Source organism: Herpailurus yagouaroundi, unplaced genomic scaffold (assembly GCF_014898765.1).
Source record: "Herpailurus yagouaroundi ecotype Mexico unplaced genomic scaffold, PumYag 159, whole genome shotgun sequence".
NCBI lineage: Eukaryota > Metazoa > Chordata > Mammalia > Carnivora > Felidae > Herpailurus > Herpailurus yagouaroundi.
In genome coordinates this window covers 25,382,398-25,400,786 of record NW_024412400.1, presented here as the reverse complement: position 1 = coordinate 25,400,786, position 18,389 = coordinate 25,382,398, and the positions used below count along the sequence as shown (strand labels likewise).

Below are 18,389 nucleotides of genomic sequence, written 5' to 3'. Positions count from 1 at the left end.
AGCAGCAGGTACTCTGCAGGCCTGAAGGCCCTTGGTGAGAAATCAGGCTCCTGCGTGGGTCTTTAGAGGGTGGGCACCCAGCTCCACCTTGCCCTTACCTTGGACTCCTGTACCTACCCAACTCCTCACCAACGGCAGAAAGATTCCCCTCCGGGCCTCTCCCATCTGCTGGCAACACAGACTCTAGCTTTTGCCTCATCGGGTGGCGTTTCTGTGTGCCTGTCTGCCCTGCTGTCTGACCCACCCCTGGACGCAGCCACACCGGTAGCTGGCAGTCCAGGCCCTGATACTTTCCTAAGGGTGACTCTGAAGCTCCCCTCCCTTCTCAAGGGTCACCCAAGGCCTCACTGGGAGCCTAAACCTCTTGCCAACACGGCCACCTCTTTTACCCCCTCCTCACATCCATTTTCCCTAGCCTGACCCTTCTTTCTTCCTACTGCTTTCTTGCCACTTACTAGCCGGCAACCTTGGCAATGACTTAACCACTCTGTGCCTCAGTTTCCACAGCCGTATCACAGGGATAATGATGGTATCTACTTTACTGAGTTGTGGGGATTAGATGAGTTGCTGTGTTTGAACTGCTCAGACCAGCACCAACCCATAGTAACTGCCACGAGACCATCAGCATCATTATGCTTCTCTTTTATCTGTGCCTCTGCTTGCCAGGGCCCAAGGGCACAGCCACCCCAGCTGAAGACACCTGGTCCTTCTAAGGCTTAATAAAAGGTTCCAGAGGAGGAGCTCTGGAGACTCAGCAGAAGCCCAAACTTGAGGACCGTTAAAGTCTTTCCATGTCCCCGAGGGGTAAAGGCTTGAAAACAGGAGCTGGAGTCTTAACTGAACGATTCAAGCTAAAACATCACCCTGTTTATGGGACAAAGTTCTCACGAGTTTTATGACTCTGGGGAAAATATTTCAGAGTATAAATATCCATTTAAGAATCAGGACTGGTGTTTTTCCAGGTGGCAAACAGCTTAAAGATGTGCTTCTAGCTCTGCCAGGTTTACTTGTAAGGACACTAATTATCTTATTAGAAACAGGTTCCTTTTTATAATTATGATTAGCTTGCCTTTTTTTTTTTTTTAATTTTAATTCTGGGAAAAGAGCATATGTATATTTCATCCCTGCCCAACGGAAACCTTGGGCTTTTCCAGAGCAGAAACACCCTGGCCACTGAGCATTACTCCCAAGTCACATTCCCCCCACATCGAACCAGACAGGGCAAAATTGCGTTTGAAGTTTGAGTGGGTTTAAATAAATTTTGTTCTGAGCATTTTGCAGCCATCCCCGAGACTGAGACGTGCAGCTGTGGCCGAGCCGTAGACATGTCATAGGCTTGGGGCTTGGCTTCCACAGTTGCACTTGCCAGGGGAAATTTCATGTTCTGTCTTCAAGGCAGGAAGGCAGGATTTACTGCAGCTAAAGCCAAGGGAGGATATAACAGCATTTCCAACACTCAAGTCAAATCTGAAGAAAAAACTGTATGAATTCTCTGTGCTTTTGGACTCAAGGTCAGAGAATGGGGTAGGAAGAAGGAATAGGAAATTATCTTGATTGCCAAAGCCATAATGGCCCAAAAGTTCACACGGCATTGTGAACTTTCAAGGTGTCCTCTCTTGGGGATCAGCTTGCCCCAGACAGGCTGGGCAGTAGGACCAGAGAAAACTTCCCTTTTGATACCCTAATTCTCTAAAGTGGGGCTGCCTGTGTAGCTGTTACCTTCAGTGCTTTCCTGAACATTTTTAAGATGTTAGTATAACTGGGGCACCTGGGTGGCTCAGTCGGGTAATCATCTGACTGTTGATTTCAGCTCAGCGCATGATCTCACAGTTCGTGAGTTCGAGCCCCAACATTGGGCTGTCTGCTGTCAGCATAGAGCCTGCTTTGGATCCTCTGTCCCCCTCTCTCTCTGCCCCTCCCCTACTTGCTCTCTCTCTCTCAAAAATAAATAAACATGAAAAAAAAAAGATGTTAGTGTAACTAACTATAGGTTTCCCAGGGTTAAGGATGTATGGCCACAGAGACCCTAAGAGAAGATAAAAAGTGTGGCTGCCACAACCCAAGATGGGTGATGGGGTGTCCTTACAGGAAGCAGGAAGCGAAGGGCTCCTCTCTGGACTCCTCTAATACCAATGAATCAATCAGGGCTGTAAACATCTGCCCCAAGTAGATGCAACTCGTGTTTTATGGTGAATCTCAAAACAGACCGTGATGTTCTCTGGCTTCCGGGACCTCTGCAAGTATGCAGGGCCTCCTCAGGTAGAGGGAGGTTTCCAACCTTGCCGCCAGAGAACTAAATGGACTCTTCATTGGTTGTATTCCTGAAATGTATACTCTAGAACTGCATATTACACTACTAGCCCCTAAGCATATATAGTGATTTAAATTTAAATTAATAAAAATCAAATAAATTTTTAAATTCAGGTCCTCAGTCATCCTAGCCACATTTCAAGTGGTCAATAGCCAGGTGTGAGTCGTGGCTACCGTACTGGACAGCACGGATGGAGAACATTCCCATCATCACAGAAAGTTCTGCTGGATGGTGCCGCGTGACATGTATTCTTAATGAGCCAATCACCTTTCTTAGGTCATTCATCCATTCTATGAATGGTTGCGACCCCTTACACTATCCAATGCCTGCTGCTACTGTATTAACACATTAGCATTAGATATTGATATTTAGACAGGAACAAGGGACTCACATCCAAATTAAGACCCGGCTGTTCTGTACAAAGTTCTATGACTTCCAGATGATTTAAAGTATGTACATTCAGAACTAATACTGATGTCTCTAGTTCTAAAGATGTTTGCTGGCATTTCAAGGATTGAATCCAAACTCCGTTCCTGACTCTGCTAATTCTTGGAGAGAGAACTGCTCAACAGCCAAGACGGCGGTGTCAAAGCCCCCTGCCAGGTTTTTCTGGGATCAACAAATTTGGTGTTGTGTTGCACTTAGAAATCCTGCTGACTGGCAGCCTTCAGGATCTTTACGTGCTGGCATGTTAGCCCCACTCCCCAAACCGCCTCCCGGCTTCGACGCACCCTAGTCACTCAACCTGTCGTCGTGTTAACCCCAAAACCTTTCTCCGCTTGATGCGTTTCTCCATTGTGGGCAGACTTTCTGCCTTAGGAGGGCAGCCATCAGTAGGGCTGTACCCCATGTTATCTCCCTCAGAGACAACGCCTTACTGGGGAGGGGGTACCGGGTACCGTGAGACCCAGAAACAGTGTGTATCTCTACAGAGCTTACAGAAACTAGGCAGTTCAATTCACTTCTCAGTGGTTAATTCCAAGGTGCTGCTACTGCTACTTCAAACGGTAATAGTGTCTACAAACAATTTGCACTTTTGGAGCGGCAGGATCCCAGGGGGTAATTAGCGAATGGGGAATAATCTTTTTAAAAGTCTTTACAAGCAACATAGATTGAGGCCACCATCAAAAACAGAACCCCTTTGTTTTCTCTGTCGTGCTAGAAGATACCTGGCCGACTGACTCCTAGACAGGTTTAGGGAGCACAGGTGGTGGTTTCTGTGGAAAATTCCTCAAGGTGTTAATTAGAAATCAAACGCAGCATGTTCATCAGCTGCGGGGCTTTCTGAATGGGGCAGGCTCTAAAGATGGTCTAAGATGAAAAGAGAAGCAGAGTTCATGAGGGCTGCCCAAGGTTTGTAACTTCCATACCATTGACCATGCCAAGGTAGAAGACGGCATTCACCAGCATGCCTCCTTTCCGGAAGTGGTCACTCATGTGCTCCAACCAGTTGGCATCCAAACCGCTCACCGTCTGGCCATTCTTGGAGACCCGGAGAGGAATAGTGACCGGATAGTATTGCCGGCACTTCTGATGGCTCTTCGGCTTGTTGAAAAGGGCGAGGATCTCCATCTCTGTTGGGATTTGTAAAGAAGGTGGGAGAGAAGAGGTCAAAGAGTGATAAAAACCTGCCTCATCGAGTGTAGTGAATCTCTTAGGAGACTGAAGAAATGATATCAAAGGTAAACTTTCTGTTAGGTTGCACTAATGCCAAATAATAAAACCTGATTTCAGGTACTAAGTTAGGGAGCCTTGAAAGTGACATGGACGTCAAAGGTTGAGCTTCCAATGGCGGGCGGGTGGCACATGGGTTTTGAATCTGGCATGTAATGAATAGCTGTTATCTGGGATCAATTTGTATAGTCAGGTGTTTGTAAGGACATGGTAGACATTTCTAGAAATCCATACAAAGGTGTTTTGGAAGAAAAAAGTGGACGTATTTGGGTAAGAGCTGGTCTTTTTTATAAAAAAAAAAAGGTGCATATACAGAGGCACATAAAAATAAAAATACTACTCTAATTCCAGGAACCTTGTATACCCTTGAACTCACTATTTATAAACTGCAGGGGTGTTTCCTGGGGCCGAACCCATAATACTTAATCAAGTATATCGAAAATACACCACTGATATGTAAAAATAAATATGTTCCCGTAAATGAGGGTTCCTGCCTGGAGTGGTAGGTAGGTGGCACTGGGAGTGGGGCTCTGAGCTTTCCCTTTCCTTCATTTATAGCTCAGTTCTTCAAAAATCAATACTCACTAGCACCCAGAAGCTGACCCGCGCCAGCTGTACGTGCTGCTGGGCCATGAGTGAACAGTATCAGCCTCGAGGAGCAAATACCTGGAATTTCAATCTAAGTCTTGAAGGTCTTTTTCTGTGTTACTCATTTAGTCAAGCAATCAGAGTTTACCCAGCTTAAAAAGCTTTGCTAACACAGGCTAGTCAGGAATAGGCTTTGGTTTCCAAAAATATCTATTGGAATAATAAGAAAATCCCCACCCTTCTTTCAGAGAAATATTTTAAAGGTCGTAAACAATGGTTGACATTAGCAACAAGGACAAAGTATGCTCATGCTCCCCTCAGGAGAGACCTGGCCTAGACCCACGTTCCGGGACCCTGTATCCCCTACTTGAGTACTTCACAATTTTGCAGTGTCCAAACACTTGCTGAATTATTCTTCTTTTAAACAGAATTGCTTTCCTTTATTTAAATAAATGAATTTAAAAAGGAAACTTTGTTTCATGACCATAAGGGAAACAACTACCACTTGCTATAAACAGAAGGGAATGATGAGGCACATTAACACCAAATATGTCCATCCACACAACATCTAAAATTATCCCACACAGGTACTGTATTCCGGGCAAAGGAAGTCTTTTACAGCTCCATCTGAGCAAACATCAGCAGCGATCTCTGGGGAGCAGTGCCAGGCCATGACACTTTGTCATCAGCAAGAGTTAAGCTACCAGGGGGGCCATTTCTATCCATCGGATGGAACCAAATAGAAAGAAAGAAAGAAAGAAAGAAAGAAAGAAAGAAAGAGAGAGAGAGAGAGAGAGAGAGAAAGAAAGAAAGAAAGAAAGAAAGAAAGAAAGAAAGAGAGAAAGAAAGAAAGAAAGAAAGAAAGAAGGAAAGAAAGAAAGAAGGAAAGAAAGAAAGAAAGGTGCCCATCTTCAAAGATGGCCACCTGGATTTTAAACAACCAAATCTGGCCTATTTATTATTTGCACCCCAAGTTACCTTTCTCAGTCCATTTGCCTGACTCCAGCCAGTAAATGCTTTCCCACAAGAAATTAGGGCTTGGTGTACAGAGGTGGCAATCAGACTATTTCATGACTTTGAAATACACACTTGAGGAATGGAGTCATGCAAAGAAAGGTTTGCCATGGAGGGAAATCAAGCATTGCACTGGAGCTAGCAGGGACAGGATGTGAACTACACGATCAGGCATTTTCCAGTCCAAGGTGCTAGGTGTCCAAATAAAAGCCACACCCACTGAGGACAAGAGGATAAGCAATGCTTTAGTGAATCCCTGACTTCACCTGGATTTCTTCCAAAGCAGACCCTGTAAGTTTTTGAGTGCCAGCAGTTTATTTGGGAAGTGATCCCTGGAAATCCCTCCCAGAGAGGGAGGAGGGGTAGGAAATAGGGAAGAGAGGAAAGCCAGGGAAGGGTGCATTACTGAGCAGGTTACTGCTACAGCCATTGGGGCTCACTTAACTGCACAGAACATCCCTCTGATTGCCTTGCCACGGGGCAAGGAAGCCTGGGCATTTATCTTCAGGGATTGAGGCTACTCCTGAGGTATGAATTCCCTGGGGCAGTGGCCTGCCGGGGCCTGTTCCCATTCCAGACAACGCCTTCAGGCAGAGGCTAAGAAAGCTGTCCTCAGGTGACCCAAGGAGGACCAGAGCACCAGTCACCATAATCTGCTATAGTCAAGCACGAATATATACAGATCAAAAAGAAAAAGAAACCACAATCTCTATATGGAAGAGGTGAGTAGAGAATTTGACAGTGGCCCAAGTCCAAAAATACATGACAACACTTGATCAACCAGAAGAATTCCCCACTTGCATGGTAAGACAGAAACACAACTTTCCCAAATGCGTAAAGAAACAGAAAAAGGGGAAGGCCAAAAGGGGAAGGGAGGGTGCTGGGCGTGAGGTGAAGGGAAGACAGACTGCCCGACGGACGAGGTAGACAGTGCGGTGCTGACAGAGCCCCAGTTCTCACATCAGGATCCTCCCCAGGGAGGAGGGCCGAAGCCAGAGACAGAAATAAATTTTTCAGGAAGGAAACGCTGCTGGAATCAAGAGCCTCCAAGAGATTAGTAGTGGTGAAATATTGGGAGAAACCTGATTTCAGATGTGTAACCCTTTAGTTAGCTCCCCTGTCCTGCTGTATCCTTGGTCATGGTCCTCTTTCTCATTACTTACATGGAAACCGGCCAAGAGAAACTGTCCCCAAATGATGCCTTTTGATGTTTTAATATTCTGATTCTCCAACACACATCATCACATGAGCAAGCACCGAGAGTTCCAAAAAGAAGTCCCACGTTTGTTTAAATTTTCTCAGCTGCTCTGTGACTCTGCCATGACCCCAGCTGGAAGATTTTTCCAGACATGGGACAGAAAGTTCCAAAGGAGGGGGGAAGGCATTGTTTCTGAGAATGTTCTGAGAACAGCCGAAGAATTGGACTGGCAGAGCACCCAAGGAGAATCAAGACTGTCTTGCTTGTATTTTTTAATCTTCTGGTCTTTCTCTTTCTCCCTGACATGGGGGGCTTTGCCTTGTGCCATTTGGATCCCCTCTGTCAGCAGAAAGTCCCTGTAATATGATAGGGGATGCAGGTATGTTGCTGGATTGACCTAAGCCAGAAAGTGCAGTAAGCTAGGGGAGGAGAAGGGGGCGCTGGGCTTACTGGGTGCTGCCAGCCTGATAGCCAGACCCACGAAGGCCTTGCTAAGCTCCTCAGGAGCAGGGAAGAAGGAAATTGATGCCCAGTTCTGAGGCCCAGGCCAGGCAGTTGGGATTCAGGCACAGGATGGAAGTCTGTGGTCTGTCTGCAGAGAGACAGGCTCCAGAGAGCCTGTGACCGGCAGGTAGCAGGCAGGCTGGTTGGGTCCTGATGTTCCAAGAGACCTCCAGCCTGGAGGGAAGGGAGCGTGCAGCATCTGGCATAAAGCGTGACTCCCAGGGCTAGACTGGGAGGAGGAGGAGGCTGGTGAGTTGGCTGGGGAAGAAACATGTGGGAGTCAGACTTGACCCGGTAGCTGCACTGAGTCGGGGCTAAGTTCTGCTGAGGTGACAGGCAGCGGGGCTAAGATGGAAGGTTCGCACTGGGAAGCAGGGCTGTGGGCCCCGTGATGGGATGAGAAGCCAGAAGGGCCTCAGTCCTGTTTGGATTCTTGAATCTGAGAGAAACTGCTTCAGACTTCTGTCAGGCTCGGGTACTAGCAGCAGGACACCTCTGGGCCTGGGTGGGGCTTGTTTGTGGAGGCAAAGTGGGGAAACCAGGCATATACAGCGCTCCACGGGAATCCCCTGGTCAGGACAGCAGCAGCTACGGGCACTTTCACCTCCACCATCTGATGTGACTCTCCCAACCCCCACACGAAGGGCTGCCTCAGTTCTAAGCCCAGAAGCCTTAAGTGGATCCCCCAAACATCACAAGCTGGAAAGTGGCAAAGCCAAGAGTCTTTCAAACCCCCAGCCCTGGGCTGTTTCCAAATCTAACAAGAGGCTAATTTCATCAGTACACAGAAAGCAGGAGCTGTGGACCACGGGTGGGAGCTCAATAGCTGTTTGTTAATGGACTGAGGGAAAGGCCAAAAGATGGCGGCAGGTGGCAGATTTGGGAGGAGGAGAGCCACAGGGTAGCGCCATTCTGGGGGCGCGGGAAGGCGGGGCCACACATCAGAAAGGCCAGACTCAGGAGGACACCTCCTCTCTCTCCCCACACAAGGAGCTGGCTGCCAAGGAGGACTACTGAATAAAACCCCCTCGGCCAAGAAGTACGGTTGAGGTCACTAGCTTGGGTTTCTGGCTGGCATTTCTGAGCATTTTAAGTGACGAGGCACAGGATAGGAAGGGCAGCTCTTGGAAGATGTTTCAGTATTATTCAGTGGCAGAACAATTTGAATTTGTGTGAACCTTCTTGGCAACAGAGACGCCCAGGGAAGGACAGAAAGGAATGCTGGAAGCCAGGAGACAAGGGACAGGTGGATGTCTGGGTATACCTTCCTAGCCTTTCCCAGCACTGGCCTTCCCCACCTGGCCTGTCCATGCTTCCCATCTGCAGAAATGCATCACAAGGGGCCATTCGGAGCAGAGCTACTGGGGTGCTCTGTGTTCACCATAAGGCAGGGGCAGGAGCGGGAAGGGCAGCGTCCAGGAGTGAGGCATGGGGCTGTCCCTGCACCAGCTCAGGCCGTCTCTGCACAGCAACGACACCAAACCATCAGGGAAATCCCCGACCAGGAAATAAAAGTCAATGATCAGGAAGAGAACCACATGATGGGTCCCCAGAGAGACCTGTATGGGTGAAGGGGAGCATAACCTCCGGATCAGAGAGGCCGTTCAAGAGCCCACGGGGAGGGGGAGGGGCAGCCTGCCCCGTGTCTGGATGGTGAGTTCACTGGCAAGCCCCATGTGAGCAGTTGCAGCCTAGACCCGGCTCCCCTAGGCCTCCTATAAAGGAAATAAATTAAACGAGGAGAAGGAGGGGGAAAGAGCGTGACTCCCTCTGGATTTTTTTTAATTGTCTTGCTGTGATTGCCTATTTAAGCCCACCTGGCAGAAAGAGGAGTAAAAACACTTCACCCTCCTTAGGGGGCCCTGCGAGAAAGGCAAGCTGAAAGCTGAGCAAGCAAGCAGCAGGGAGGGGAAGCTGGGGGGATTTGGGAGGAAGGGTGAGGGTGCAAGGAACTGGTAAGACTTCTCAGGAAAAAGATTTAGGAGAGAGGTTTGGGTCAGGTGAAGGCCATGACCAATGTGGGCAGGGTCCCTACATGTCCGGCCTTCGGGGAGGCTGAATGCTCAAGCTAGGAGATAAAACGTCACTACTTGAGAGCATGGAAGGTGACTTTCCTCATCTGTGAAATGGGCTAATAATAGCATCCGCCATCCTAAAACTGTTGTTGTGAGGCACCATCAAGATGGCTCATCGGAACTTAGAACAGTTCACCCAGAGAGTTACCACCATCATGACTGTCTATCCCCAGCAAGGCCATATATGTGGCCAATAACCCCTGCGTGTTCATTAACTGATGAAAAAATCCAAAGGCTCATTTGTTCCACACGACGAAGAGCAAAGGATAACAATAAGCTGCCTAAATTTCAGAGAGACCCATGGCCTCATGAGCAGAGAGATAAGAGCCAGCTTTGTGTGTAAACAACAGCCAGCCAGCTGCCCACTGAGTGAGATTAAAGTGGGGTACTGTAACACGCCCCTCCCCCATGGCTGAAATTCCCCTCCACTGTTGGCCTGACCACTTCCAGACACATCCTTCTTTAGCAGGATCTGGTTTGCTAGTAAAGAGAAGGGACTTGAAGAAATGAGGCACAGGCCAGGACACCTTGGGTGCTGAGGGGTCTTTATGGGTTCAGCAACGGAGGGGGCTCTTTGGGTGAGGGAGACAAACAGCCATAGGCCAGCGGGAGGCACGTGGGGGAAATGGTCCTAGGACAAGTCTCCCCAGTTTAATTCTCCCTAGAGTCAACCAAAGAGGGCAGGAAGTCTGGAAGGAGTCTTGGAGAAAGGTGGATTCTAGAGCAGGAAATCTCAGAAAAGTCCTGAGGGGAATTTCAGTATTGAATGCCTCCTTTCTCAAAGCCAGGGCTCCATGCAAAGGTGGAGGCCAGTGGTCAGGGCTACTGAGCCTGTGTGCCAATAATAACAGCTCACACTTAAGAGTCAAGCAGTGCTGAGTGCTTCAGATGTACATCTCGGGGCGCCTGGGTGGCTCAGTCAGTTAAGCGTGCAACTCTTGATCTCAGCTCAGGTCATGATCTCACGGTTCGTCAGATGGAGCCCCAGGTCAGGCTCTGTGCTGACAGTGTGGAGTCTGCTTGGGATTATCTCTCTCTCTCTGCCTCTCCTCTGCCTCTCTCTCTCAAAATAAATAAATAGAACGTTTTAAAAAATGTACACCTAACCTTTCAATATGAACCTATTGTTCCATCTCTATTTTCCAGGGTAAGAAACTGAGGCACAGGAGGGTATCTTGTCCAAGACTGCCTAGGTAGAAGGTGGCAAATGGAATGTGAGTGGGGTCTGGTTTCTTAACCACAGTGCTGCCTGTCTCCATGACTCCTGGCCCCTTCTTCAGAGGTGCTGGCTGTGTCTGCCCTGAACTCTCACCCTCGCATGCTCCTTCAAGGAGGTCGGTCTTCCTTCTGGGGATTCAGAACAACACATGCAGCCTAACAGCAATGAGAAGATGGGAGGTTTCTGGAATAACACCCGGACATTCATCAGGAGGCACACACAGGGTCTAAATGTGCTCTCAGCTACTCTGGAGGGAGAAGTCTACCTCAAACAGTGTGAAAAGTCCCATAGCTGAAAAGCCCTACTTTAGTACATATTTAAGAAGGATCCAGCCATAATATTAAACAACAGCCATAATATATCCCAGAATGGAGGCAGTGCCAATCTCTCGCTCTAAATCAACGTTGCAAGTTAAGTCCAGAATGGCCCACCCCGCAATTTTCTTTCCAGGAAGTACTGACCTAATATAACAAAAGAAACTGTTCCACCTTCTTCTAGATTCTCAGCGCATAAACTGTTCCTCATCATTAAGAAGAGGCTAATTTCAAGAATCAGGAAATGAATAATAACATGAACTAGGAAGATGACCCAGAAGGCCCCCTAAAGCCTGGGGGTCTCCTGGAAGTCTTGTTACCAGTGCACCTTCTGAAGGCTGGAAGAGGCCACGCAGCTCAGACAGGTGCCTGGCTCTTGGGAAATGGCTGGATGCTAGATTTCTTGGAGAAAGAAAAAGGAAAGGGAATTACAGGGAAAGGGAGAGAAACTTCACTCACCATAAAGTGAGGGCCTCAGGAAATCTTATTAGTCTATTAGAGTAGAGAGGTATAACAAGATAAGTTCACAGACCAGATCTGCCAATTTCCTAGCTGGGAGAAGATTTACTCTCTAAATCTCAGTTTACTCAGCTGTAAAATGGGCAATGATACTACAGCTCACCCACATCACACACATCACCACAATTAAGAAATGTTGGCTGCTATTAATAAGTGTTGTTCTTTGAATTTGCCAACCTAAAATGCCTGCTCGAATGGCTGTTACAATGTGATTAGGAGGATTCACATATTGGTGGCCTCTCGTTGGCAGTGTTCTCTCCACACTGCTGATTTGTCAACTATACGCCCTGCCTGAAATCGGGCTGTTTACAGTACCTAGTGAGTTGAATCACCAGTTTCCTGCACAATTTGTCCTTAACTGGCTTTCTTGATTTCTTTCTTTAGGCAGATATTCAAAATGAGGGGACCAAAAGGGAGCATACGTTCTGCATTGGTGCCCAGCATCTTAACACTTTTCCTGTGCTAAGAGCAGGGCAATTCAAGGGTAGCACAAGAGCATGGGTGAAAATCCCTTAAGTTCTAGAATCTACTTCGAACGTGACATGTCGGAGCGACCAGAAGGCAATTCCGTGGTTCTGCTCTCCCGGAAGTCACAACTTCAGTACGCAATCAGTCGGGAGGCCCGGAAAAATGCCTGATGAAGTTTCCCCTGTGTGATGGACTGCTGTCTCTACACTCTAATTCCATTTCTTTTTCCTAAAATGCCATGGGGACTACTGAAAAGCCGTTAGCCTCTCTTTTAAGTGGTTGCTGACATACTTACTTCCCAAGAGTGGCTCCTCACTCACTTCCAGCAGGTCACCCTCCGGCCCATCCAGAGTCTTGCTCATCCCGTGTGGAGAAAATTCTGCTCCGTCCCCCTCTCCCGAGGGCAAGGTGGGTTGCTCAGCGATGGGCGTCTCCCCTCCTGGGCCCTGGCCTGGCTCCCGGCTGCCATCCATCCCCACGGGAGCACCCGGGTTCTCGTTATTCTCACACCTGCCCGGGTTCTTTTCCGCATCTCTGGTGTCCACTGGGGGGCTGCTGCCTGCCGACCTCGCAGGGCAATGGTACTGAGGTATGACGCCGACAAATTGCAGGCCCTGACTTGCAGCCTCCTGGATCTGTAAGGCAACGAAATGAAGGGGACTGAGTGAAGGGAACTTTATTCTATCAAAGGGGGACACGGGCAACATCCAAAACGTCTCACCGGAGGATTCTGAGGATGATTCAGTTTGAACACGAAGTCTCTCAAGGTGGCAGGTGTCCCATGTCCCTCTAGGCAGTGGCCACACCCTAACCCTGGCCCGCCTGGGGACAGACAGCATGGGGCTTGCTCTTTTTAATTATGAAGCATATTGGGGGCGCCTGGGTGGCACAGTCGGTTAAGCCTCCCACTTCGGCTCAGGTCATGATCTTACAGTTTTGTGGGTTTGAGCCCCACATTGGGCTCTGTGCTGACAGCTCAGAACCTGGAGCCTGCTTTAGATTCTGTGTGTGTGTGTCTCTCTCTCTGACTCTCCCCTGCTTGTGCTCTTTCTTTCTCAAAAATAAAACATGAAAAAAATTATGAAGCACGTGGCTAAATAGGGCTGGGATTACCTCTCTTTGCAATACCGCATTCGTCCCTACTGGTTATTTTTTCTCTAAGAGGCTGAAAGAAGGCTCCAAAGGATGAGTTGAAACAAAGAGTTTGAAAGAGGAAGTTCATTTTGGTAAGAGTTTATTTTTTCGTTATTATTATTTTTTTTTTTCTGATGAATCGCCTACTTCCTGCCAGTCAGGCTACTGTATAATCCACTATGTCTATATAGCCATATACTAACTACCAGATGACATTTTATGACCCAAAGAGCTTCCTCTTTTAAACAATTGTTTTGGCAAAGAAGGGCGGAGGTGGGGGAAATCATCACTGCGTGGAGGCTGGTGTGCACATTCCCCACAGCAGGGAAATCTGACGGACAGACACCTGTTCCTTGGTGCTCCGCCTAAGCCAAAGGCACCTGAAAGCCATGCTGGGCCCACAGGTGTTGCTACGGCTGTCTCGTGACTCTGTAGGCTACGGGATACACCATCCAGTCTAGGTAACAGGTAACTTGCTTCTCACTTCCTGAGCCTGCAAGATGGGGGGTGTTGGGGGGGGGGCTAATGACCACACAAAGTACTAAGGCACTTTAACTCTACCCTCCCTGACAGATACCCCTGGGCAACTGAATGTAATAGTTGTATGTGAAAGAAAAATTGAAAGTAACAGCCTAATAAAATCAAGCAAGAGCCGACCCAAACTGGAAAATCGGCTTTAAGAGACATCCTGGGCAAGGATGCACAGGTCATTTTACAGATAAATCAGGAAGTGAAGACCTCAGAGTTGTGTAAGTCTTAGTCACCAGCCTCTGAGTGGATGACCTCAGAAAATCTTGAGGCCTCTGTAGCGATCATCTACTGTCATTTGAGAATTAGTAAGAAACACCAGCATGGAGCTACTCTTTCTAAGGGAGAAGTAAGCCGTGACCACCCTCCTTGGATGAAACGCCCTAACTTTAAGCCGAAGGTCATTTTAGTTCAACAATGCACACTCTAGAAGGCAATCTACAGCAGTTACAAATGTACCATCCAGTCTTTCTATAAAGTCTAGCTTTTTCTAGAAATAATGACAACAACAGTAGGGATTACCGTCTACTGTAGACCTACTAAGTCCCAGACACTGTACTAGGCATTTTACATAAATCGTCTGTTTAATCCTTCAAACACACCACATGGTATCATTATCTCCATTTCAGATGAGGATACTGAGGCCCAGAGACATTATAGTCATAAAGTAAGCAGTGAGTAGCTGAGGTTCAAAGCCAGGTCTGACTCAGACCCAAGTTCATTCTCAATCACTAGACCAAGTGGATGCCTCTCAAGGCATCATCAAGTACATATGTGTTCTCGGACATGTATGTGTCCACACATATGCCCGTGGCTGGCTCAATTCACTCTTCAAAAGTTAAACAAAAAAACTTAAAGTCACTCCATCCCATTCCGAAAATTCATTTTGACCCATTAATCTGTGATAGCTGCCTGCTTCTAGAAACTGTTTTGGAAAGCTTCTAAAGGAAGACACAGGTACCAAAGTTTTAAGAGAAAAGAGTGGGAGATCATTATTACCAAAGAACCTTAGGTTAAGGGAAGCTACTGCATATGAAGGCTTGCTCTGAGCCTCCTGGCAACATAGGGAGAGCCATGGATTTTTATAATCCTTAAATGAAATGAGGAAACATGCCAGGTCAATAAGAGAGAAGCATAATTTGCTGGTAAGGAACAGAGAAATTTGTCGTATGACTCTTGCAGAACTATGGAGTCAAATGGGTCTTCCTTAGTTTTACAGAAAATGAAGAGACATTTTTCTTACATCATTTACATACTCTTAACCCTTGATAGAAGGCGAGGACATTGTGCTAAAGCACAGATCTTCGACAGTCCTTCCGTGTGGCTCTAACGTGATAGAAGCCAGATAACTGAAGGCAGCTGCGGCCGATGGCAGCCCGCTGAGATGTGTCATGCTCGGGGACGGGGCCACTTCAGCACTAACTTCCCCAATTCCCACCGTACTGGAGTGAGGTGGCTTGTTCTCGTCTTAAAAGTTTGTGAAATAATTTCAGAAATCACTTGCCTATGCTTCTTCCCAACGGTTGGGAAAGTGGCTTTTTAAAGTTTTGAACGTGTTATGCACATTCTCAGAGCACTGAATTTATAGTAGAAGTAAACGAAAACCTAACTGCCACAATTTTCATACGTGGGAAAACACCACTAATAACTTCCAGGGGTAGCTCCTACAGGAAGGACAGTGAGCCAGCTCCCCTCAAAGCTGCACACCTCTGTTTCAGCCGGGTGGCGTTCCCTTTCATGAACCGCGAGTCTGAGCCTCTCCATTTGCCACCGTGCTGCAGGAACAGGTGCACTGTTGGCACCGCCTTGCACACGCCCCCCTTGCGCACACAGCCCCTGCTGCGGGTGTCTCACCACACACAAAACAGCTATGACTGTTGAAGTATTAAAAGCTGGTCCCACTGGGGGCTCAACCACAGGCCAGTCTCGACTTGAGTCATGGGGTTTGGAGGCAGAAAGGCTTGGCTTGGAGCTCCAGATGTACGACTCTGGAACCAGAGTATGTTATATCACTTTCTATGCCTCAGTTTTCTCATCCACAAAAGGAGGGAGATCCTACTTCTCTTGCGGTTGCTATGAAGGTTAGACGTTACATACGGCAGGTGTGCCGAAGGACAGGCACAGAGAAGGCACTCCTGACCATCACTATTGCTCTACCCTCTCTCCTCATCGGTCCCAGGCTTCTGTGACCCTGCTGACTGCTGACAGTCATCCAGAAGACGGAGGTGAGGACTCTGGACACAGGGCATTATCCCAATCCTCTCTTTCCTTACTGGGACTTGAAATTGCGAGAGGCTTTGCATTAATCAGACATGTCCCTTCTCTCCCAACTAACTGGACAACCATACTCCTTTGCCCTCCTGTACCTCAAACTTATCCTCTACGCCAGGGGTTCTCAAAGTGAGAACAGCATCAGCATCACCAGGGAACCTGTCAGAAATGCAAATTCCCAGGCCTCGCTGACTTCAGAAACTCTGAATCAGAGCCCCTGGGGATAGGGCCCAAAGCCTTCCAGGTGATTCCAATACACCCCAAAGTTTGAGAATCACTATTCTAGAATATGCATTTCATGAAGTCTGGAGTTTTGTGCGCTGCTTTGTCCCTGGTGCTAGAATGATGTCTGACATACAGGAGGTGCTCTTTAAGTATCTGTGGAATGAATGAATACATTAAATAATGAGTGAATATGTATGTTTTCTCTCCCAGAATGACCTCCTTGAAGGTAGAGATGGAGACTGATTAATTTTTCAGCTCCCGAATTCAACTGTATTAAGTCCGAACACTGGCCTAGGCCAACATTGCACTTAGGTGCTGGGGATACAAAATGGGGCACCTGGGTGGCTTAGTCAGTTAAGCATCTGACTTCAGGCCAGGTCATAATCTCATGGTTCATGAGTTCAAGCCCTGTGTCGGGTTCTGTGCTGACGGTTCAGAGCCTGGTGTCTGCTTCGGATTCTGTGCCTCCCTCTCTCTCTGCCCCAACAAAAACAAAAACAAAAACAGAAATCCTTACTCTCAAGAAGATTCAGCTAACTACTGTAAACAGCTTTGAAAAACAATTACAGTAATGTGGCACAAAAATGCTTATTTTATAAGGTTGTATTAAAAAAATCAAGATTCTGGGGTACCTGGGTGGCTCAAGTCAGTTGAGCTTCTGACTCTTGATTTTGGCTCAGATCATGATCCCAGGGTTGTGGGATCAAGCCCTGCGTCAGGCTCTGAGCTAAGCCACTGAGCATGGAGCCTGCTTAAGACTCTCTCTCTCTCTCTTTTCCTCTGTTCCTCTCCTCCATTCACAGGCTCTCTCTCTCAAATAACAAAAATAAAAAATAAAACAAGATTCTAAATTTTATAGACACAGTATCATGACAGCTATGTCATATTTCTGAAGTGTGTAATTTTTCAAAATTTATCTGATGAGTATGCATATTACTCTAAAAATTTTTTTAATGTTTATTTTTGAGAGAGAGAGCATGCGAGAGAGAGAGAGAGAGAGAGAGAGAGGGAGAGAGAGAGAGTGGGGGAGGGGCAGAGAGGGAGACACAGAATCTGAAGCAGGCTCCAGACTCCAAGCTGTTAGCATAGAGCCCAAAGTGGGGCTCAAACTCACGAACCGCGAGATCATGTCGTGAGGTGAAGTCGGATGCTTAACTGACTGAGCCACCCAGGTGCTTTTATGCAGTAAATACTGGAAAAACTTCTCATAGAGCATGTTAAATGTAGGAATGGATATAAAGGTATAGAAATGACAGTGATTATTTCTGCCTTAAGGGGAAACAGAAAAGTTTCTGACAGGTCAGGGCTATAACAAATGAAATAATGTAATATAGTAGGAAGAGGTGAGGAGTGTGACAGAATCAAGAGTGTGTACCTCTCACTTTACACTTTCAAATTCAATTTTTTTCTCCAAAATACTATGCTAGACAAACTCTATTTGGGGACCAAATCTGCAGGAGGCTTTGAAGGATGAATAGGAGTTCACCAGACAGGTGAAATAAAGGGAGAATGGTAATGCAGGTAAAGAGAAAGGAGAATCATCATGGGCAAAAACTTGACAGTATGCAACAGCCTGATGTATTGAAGTGACTTCTATAAATATTTCTGGATCATGACAGGAGAAGCCAGGAAAGAGGGTGAACTGGAAATCACAAGGGCCATATGGTGGATGTCACTGAATACCATGCCAACAAAGGCTCTGACTGCACCCTGCAGGCCAGCATATCCCCCACATTTCGCACTATAGTAACTCCAAGGGCAGAGAATAGGGGTCTGAGGGAAAAGCACAAGATTTCTTTGAATGCTCATCTTTTATCTTAAACATTAATGAAAATTTTATATCCTGCACCATAGTACTGTAGAGTACCAGAACGTCTAAAAAGATGGCAAAGGTAAATGCCTCCCTCCCCCCGTCCCCAGCCCTTCCAGAGAAGTTCGCTTCTCAGGCATATGAAACATCTTTGTGCATAAATCTTTGCAGCTCTGCTTACTTCCTTCAGGTGGATTCCTGGAAGAGGAATTAATGAGTCAAGAGATATTAACTTTTCAAAGGCTGGCTACAGGCTGCCAAATTGTTTACCAGAAAGGGGGAGTAGTCCTTTTTAACCAGAGGAACCACATTTAGATTTTATAAAGATCAATATTTGGCTAGACCCTGAGGGTCTTGACTCTTCTTAACTCTAGGACAGCACTCTCTTTTCTCTTTTTCTCTCTCAAAGTCATTTGACTGTGTTTGCCAAACAGATCCCTGTTTGTTTCGCATTTACTCATGTATTCATTTGTTCATTCACAACCTTTCTTGAGCAGATCTCATGAGCATACTAATGGCGGGCCCTAGTTACTGCCA

At 47.1% G+C, this 18,389-nt stretch overlaps 1 protein-coding gene across 2 annotated transcripts in view; it reads right to left on the bottom strand.

Annotated features, from left to right (window-relative positions):
• The window catches only part of RFTN1 (raftlin, lipid raft linker 1), a 211,051-nt gene that overhangs the window by 53,582 nt on the left and 139,080 nt on the right, over positions 1–18,389 (bottom strand). For both annotated transcript variants that reach the window (XM_040480120.1, XM_040480119.1), the window contains exons 5-6: positions 12,180–12,519; positions 3,682–3,885 (exon numbers count right to left, since the gene is read on the bottom strand). In XM_040480120.1, coding sequence (XP_040336054.1) covers positions 3,682–3,885; positions 12,180–12,519 — 544 coding nt within the window. The remainder of the gene's footprint in view (positions 1–3,681; positions 3,886–12,179; positions 12,520–18,389) is intronic.